Source organism: Helianthus annuus, chromosome 8 (genome assembly GCF_002127325.2).
Source record: "Helianthus annuus cultivar XRQ/B chromosome 8, HanXRQr2.0-SUNRISE, whole genome shotgun sequence".
NCBI classification, from domain to species: Eukaryota; Viridiplantae; Streptophyta; class Magnoliopsida; order Asterales; family Asteraceae; genus Helianthus; species Helianthus annuus.
The window spans coordinates 129309722-129316747 of NC_035440.2; the positions used below are offsets into that span (position 1 = coordinate 129309722).

General features: G+C 42.7%; 1 protein-coding gene across 1 annotated transcript; it reads left to right on the plus strand.

Annotated features, from left to right (window-relative positions):
• Positions 1-1713: 1713 nt before the first annotated feature.
• Positions 1714-3281, plus strand: LOC118481049. The gene is made up of 2 exons (XM_035976136.1): positions 1714-1943; positions 2042-3281. The coding sequence occupies exons 1-2, from the start codon at positions 1714-1716 to the stop codon at positions 3279-3281; spliced, it is 1470 nt and encodes a 489-aa protein (XP_035832029.1).
• Positions 3282-7026: the final 3745 nt, after the last annotated feature.

Consider the following 7026-nt stretch of genomic DNA (forward strand, 5'->3'; position numbering starts at 1 on the left):
ACTCATGAACCGACCACAGAGGTTTATACCAACATTGTACCTGGTCCTAAGAGAGTCCTAAGGTATATCCATACCTCACTAAAACGGGTCAGAACTGAAGTCAAAGCAAAAGTCAAACTTTGCGACATTCGGCTCCGAACCGGGTCAATATAGCAAATGATCGATTCAAACGAGCGCAAACAGTTTATATACTTAATATCATGTTTTATGATTGTCAAAACAGGTTCCATAACATATACATTACAGATTATGCATAAATCGCCAAAATAGCTTTCTGTTGACTTTTTAACCGCACGTTTGACTCGACATTTGACATAGTTAGAGTGGTGATCAGGGGGAACCATTTTAGAGGTTTATTACCCACATAAATACCAACTCATAACCACTTTTGATTTGTCATAAGACTGAACCATTACTGATTTATTGTAAGGTCAAACCGTAGTTACGACGGTTTGGTTCTTAGCCATTTACTAAGGAAATGTGAAACCACAAAGGGTTAGATCACTTACAGAAGTTGTGTTCTTGCTTATGGAGCAGAGAAAAGTGCCTGGGAGCTCCTTAGAATGACCAGAGGTGTATGTTTAAGTTGTGTGAATGTTATGTGCAAGAATGTGGCTATTTATAGCCAATGCCATGCACCAATAATCATTACAACCACCCACAACAGTCCAGGGATGATGGGTAGGTGTCCCAGAGGTGTATGGGTCGAGTAGGGGGCACCCATGCCTCATTATTGGTGGTTGGTCGTTCAAATGGTCCAAAGTCAAGTAGTTACAATGTTCTGCATCTGGGCGTCCACGCGGCCCCGCATGGGAGTTCCATGCCATTTATAATGCGGGTCGCCTAGGATTTGAATATCAGACGCGTAATACAGGAGGCTCGCGGCCCGCCTCGACTTAACCATAACCTCAACGCGGGTCGCGAGAGGTTAAGATTTCAGAATTTTAAATCTTTTGTCATGATTGCGAAATCCTGGTAATTAATAACGAAATCTTTTCGTAATGATTTACCTGACCTTTCGGGTTTGAAGGGGTAACTTTTGCGGTTTGGCCCTCGGTTATTTATCGATAGGGGCCTCGTGTTATTACCCGCATATAAAGTCCCTTGTAGTTTATTATTTATTTGGAAAGCCTTAACTTTCACTGTTGACGCTTTTAACCCTTCTTATACGAATTTGAGTATAACTCTTTCGTTTTAAGACGGAACGCAGCGGAATTTATATAGTATATTCTGGTGAGCGTATAACACTGTTACGAAGCCTTGGGAACGTCAAAGGGTCACTCAGAGGTATAATTAAACATGTTGACACAGTTAACCCCTGTAGCTCGTAATCTCTCACTTTCTTCCGCGTTTCGCTTCCGTACGATCTATGTTTTATTTGTTTGAAGGCACAAGCGTTATTTAGGGTTACTATACAGTATACTTACCCTTGTTGACATTTATAACCCTCGAATTTATATACTTTCAAGGTTTGTCAAAATTAGTCCTTTATTTATTATAGATGCCACGTGTAAACAAATGACACGTGTTAACACATCATTGGACACAAAAATTCAAGGTGTTACAGAATGGAAGCAAATACCAATATACTTCATCAGCAGAACCCTCAAAGGTCCTGAGGAACGCTACATGCCCCTGGATAAGTTAGCTTTAGCTCTTGTTTTCGCGTCCCGGAGGCTCAGAAGATACTTCCAAGGACACAAGGTTACCCTAATGACAGATCAACCCCTCCAAAAAGTGCTAAGGAGGCCAGAGTTATCAGGTCGACTGGCTAAATGGGCGGTCGAGCTAGGAGAACACTCCTTGGAATGCAAAGCCAGAACTGCCATGAAGGGACAAATACTGGCCGACTTCTTGGCGGAGGTCCCTGAGGATGAAGAAAAAGAACTTTTGAAGTGGGAAGCCCTGGAGAGGGAAGAGAAAGAAAAGGAAGACGAGGCAGTGTAGAAACTACTCACAGATGGGGCCTCCAGCGAAGAAGGTAGCGGGGCGGGCATTACGTTGATCAGTCCTGAGGGGTTGAGTTAACCTATGCCATTAGGCTGTACTTTGAGAATACCAACAACACCGAAGAATATGAAGCCCTTTTAGCAGGGATGAGGCTAGCCAAAAAGATAAAACCAAAACACGTGGAGGCTAGTACAGACTCACAGTTAGTGGTCAAACAGTACCAAGGGGAATATGAGGCTAAAGACAGCACAATGGCTCAATACGTGGCAAAGGTAAAAGAAACAGCCAAGGCTTTCAAGACCTTTAAACTAGAATACATCCCCCGTGAGAGAAATAGAAAATCCGATGCCCTCAGCAAGCTGGCCTCCGTGGCATTTGACCACCTAGCAAGAGAAGTCAAAGTGGAAGTCCTGACCTCCCCCTCTCTCGGCACAGAAGAGGTGGCTGCGATCGAAAACGCACAAGAGACATGGATGACACCGATTGTAAAGTTCCTCAAAGACGGAATGTTACCCGAGGGAGACTGGGCAGCCAGGAAGGTAAGAGTCAAAGCCTTACAATATGAATTGATTGATGGAGAACTTTACCGAAGGTCATACCTGGGTCCATCCCTGAAGTGCGTTGACAGTGAAGAGGCCAAGTATGTGATCAGAGAAATACACGAGGGGATTTGTGGAATGCATTCGGGGCCAAGGACAGTAGTGGCGAAGGCAATGAATGCGGGTTTCTATTGGCCTCGAATGTATGAGACAGCATCAGAGGAGATCAAGAAATGTGACAATTGCCAGATCCATGCACCTATGACGCACCGCCACAAACACCCAATAATACATGTTTCAACGTCTTGGCCCTTCCAGAAGTGGGCCATCGACATAATTGGGGCATTCCAAGAAGGCCCGGGAGGGGTTAAATACGTGGTGGTTGCCATATATTATTTTACCAAGTGGATAGAGGCAAGACCCCTGGCAAAAATAACCGGGGAGCAGATGAGACGATTTGTACTAGACAACATCATTTGCAGATACGGGGTCCCAAAGGAACTGGTGAGTGACAACAGTGTCCAATTTGCTGGAAAACCCTTCAGGCCATGGTGCGAGCAGATGCACATACAACAAGTGTTTACCTCCGTCACCCATGCCCAAAGCAACAGACTGGTGGAAAGAGCAAATCAAAGCGTTATCAAGGGAATGAAAGGAGACTCGGAAGGAAACAAAAAGGATGGCTGGAGGAATTACCATTTGTGCTATGGGCATACAGGACCACCCCCAAGGACTGCAATGGGGAACCCCCTTCAGCTTAACATACGGGACGGAGGAAGTCATCCCGGCTGAAATAGGGTCCTCGACTGCCAGATGAAGCTCAGGGAGGCGGAAAACAAACAAGACCTCCGGATGAACCTGAATTTGCTCGAAGAGAGAAGGGAAGTGGCAGCAGTCAGAGAGGCTAAGTACAAAAGCAGCTTGAAAGCTATTACAATGCCAAAATGAAAAGGCTTAACCTCGTCCCGGGGGATTTGGTCTTAAGAGCAAACGAAACCAGCCTACAGGAGAACACCGGAAAGCTAGGGCCCAACTGGGAAGGACCTTACCGGGTCTCGTGGGCAAACGACAAAGGAAGTTGCAAGCTGGAGACGCTGCAAGGCAAAGAGGTCCCAAGAACATGGAACCTCATGCAGCTCAGGAAGTACTACATATGAACCATAAGAAAGTCTTTTAGGAAAAACGGCAGGGAGCCACTTTTGTAACGATTAACTGCTAATCAGGGGTTTACCCCAAAGGAAATCTTTTGTAAAAAACTTGTACTGGAGGACTTGATCCCAAGAAATGAATGACAAACGGACAATCCACTTGTCCCCTTTTGGCAAAATAACAGTGTTATACTAAGGCAGACGTGCCCAGAAAGACTATAAACCTAACAAAAAACAGACACACGTGTATAAGGTATACCAAACATACCAAACGCCCGGCTGTGGGGCAAAATAGGGTCTAGCTAACCCAAAGAAAACGGACAAACAAGCCAAAAACATAATCTCACATTATAAGACTTGTCCAGTGATTGTCCTCGAACAGACAATCCTGGTTTACAAAGCAAACCATGAACACAACACACTTTTGTAAACAAACTACAAAAAGAAGTTGTTATTACAAATGAATGTACAATAGGAAGCCTATTGGCTTTTGACAAGGAAAACTAATATACAAGCTAGAAAGCATAATAGACAGACTAAAGCACAGTTTCTCGCAAACAACCAAAAGTTTCAGGAAAGTGCCAACTTGATCCCTGGAAAAAGCTCATGCAAAAAGAAAAATGTTGGATCTGAGTTTGATTCTGATTGTATTTTGTGTTTGTAGTTAAAATGAAAATGATGAGTGTGCAGCGGAATTATGATGAAAACAAACTTTGCATACGATCAAACGAGAGTAATACTTTGATCAAACATCTTTTCACAATGAATCGGAAGATTGAATTTATTTCAATAATGATTACAATGATTGATGAATGAATGCAAACTCCCCTCAGCCAGAGCTCAGTTGTTTGTTCATGCAAAGAAGATGATGATGCAAAAGAGCTATAGAACAGTACAAAGTACTGATCTATTTATAGGCACTTGCAAACTACTGAGCATCTTAGCTGACGTCACCATGAAAGTGATATCTAACCTCCTAACAAACTCTAACCTCTGATCTAAACAACACTGCTATGTTAACTACTGCTATTACATTACATTACAAAACAGACTATTGATCATGCTGCTGCAACCTTCCACTGCTGTGAACCCAGCAGTACTTGTCCGGATCAGCAGTGCTTGACTCAAAGCAGTAGATTGAATCAGCAGGGCTTTAGTCTTTCATCAGGTCTTTACTTGAGCAGCAGTTGTAGGTCAGCATTTTGCAAGATCAGCAGATAGGAGGTCAACAAATGTTGAAATCACTTTCAAGGGGAGAGATTTGTATGTAATCATCTGCTTATTCTGGATCCACTGCTCTGATCCAGTTTTGGCTTTAATTATCTGTTCCTCTGATAGGGTTCAATCCCAACAATCTCCCCTGGAACAGATAATGCCAAAACTATTCATTATTGTGGACATTTATTGCCTCATCAACAATTCCCTTATCTGTCCTTTAAATTGTAGTTCAAAGTCAAGAGCATCTGTGTCTTCATCATCCCTGCTAAGTGGAAGATCAAGGAGATCCTGCAAATCTTCAAGACTCAGGCCAAGAGCTTCTTCCCTTGATATTTTCTCCACTTCTCCACCAGACCTGAGCAAAGTCAATACGCAGGTCTGTTTGTCAGTTTCCCACTTTTTTATTTTTGAGCCTGGTGGGTTTCTTGGGAGATGTTTATTTGTAGAGGTATTTGGTGAGGCTGGCCTATTCATAACTGGCTGACCAGTATTTGCAGTTTGATTCAAACCAAGAGTTTCTATGATCATTTTCTTTATGCCTTCTTTTACAAGGTCATCTCCTTTTATCATCTCTTGGATGGTTTCAGCTCCCAACTGTTTGTGTGTCCTTCTTTTATAGATGGCAGCACCAGTTGGAGCAGTGGTTCTCCTGATTTGCAGCTTTGATGGTCTTTTTGAAACCTCAGCTTCAGGATAGTCAGGCTTTTGAGGAACTTTTGGATCTTTCTTTCTTAATTCCTCCAACCTTTTGTAGGTGATCCTGACCACATATTCTTTCCATCTAGCAATTTGTCTTTTGTTTCCATATTCAGCAGCAACCAGTTCTTCTTTCATTCTTTTCAGTTCTACCTGTTTGTCAGGTATATTCTTTCTAAACTTTGCCCAGTCAGGAGGAGTGTGAGTGACTTTCCTTTTTATCATGTCTTGAATTCTTGCTGCTTCATTTTCAAGTTCAGGAACAGTCCACTCTTTGTACATGTATCTCTCTCCTTTGTACTTCTTGTGAGCCATGATGCTTTCAATGTAGTCTTTCTTCAAAGTTTCAGCTGGTCTTTCTGAAATTTGTTGACTGACATTTTTTGCAAATTGTTCTAGGGAACTGACTTGGGTGAGCAGATATTGATAGTTTCTAGAAATTTCTTTGTCAGATTTCCCTTGTGTGTTTCTTTTTGAGATATCCTCTGCTTGCTTGGCCTTGATCTTCAAATATTCATCAACATTTTTAGGCCAGGGATATCCTCTTATTGATGGCAAACTCCTTTTGGCAGGGTCATCCTCATAGTAAAAAGATTTTATTTCTTCTCTAACAGCTGCTAGTTCAAGAGGAAACTGAACACCTGCAGAAGGTAAGGGCTTGTGCATTCGAACTGAAGAGAGAGTAACTGGTTTTGGTATTGTGACAAGAGCTAAAGATTTTGAAGATGTTTGAGATGGTGAAGTGTCATCATCTTTGAGAATTAGCCTTCTCCTCTTTGTTTGAGGAGGGGTTGATGATGTTTTGGATGGAACAGTAGTGGTGGATGTAGTGGCAGTGATTTGTGAGCGACTAACAGTTGTTGAAACAACTGGTGTTCCAACCACTGTTGTCTTTACAGCAGATGTTGTAACAACTGCTGTCTTCTGCCTTTTGGCAGGAGGTGATTTTGTTTTTGGTGATGATGGTGATAAGGCAGTGGATGTAGTGCGTGTTGAAGTGGTGTGTGTTGAAGTGGGAGCAGATGTTGAAACCATGAAGTACCAACAGTAGTGGGTACGCAGGAGTTACAACAGCTGTTTTAGGTGGTGGCTTTTGGGCGCACAGACTTTGACGTCTGTTGGAAATGGATTTGGTAGCCTTACTCTTTGTAGGCTTCTTCTTTTCATCAACAAGATTTTCCTCATCTTTTGACCCTGAAGTACCCTGATCCGGATAATTCACCTGGCTTTTCCTTTTGGCCTCTCTATCCTTTTTACACTTGCAACTGCTTCTACCAGTGCATTTGTGGTCACATCAATTTTCTTGCTTCCATCTGGCAAAGGGATCTGTTTGGTCATGTTTGCATTTTCTGTTCAATGTAGAGACCATCCTCTATTCCCTTCTTTTTCCACTCCTGAATTTCTCCCCTTTTTGGTATTATCTGGGGGAAAGTTGATCAATGAAGAGAAACTGTTGGAGGAGCAGTGCCAGTGGT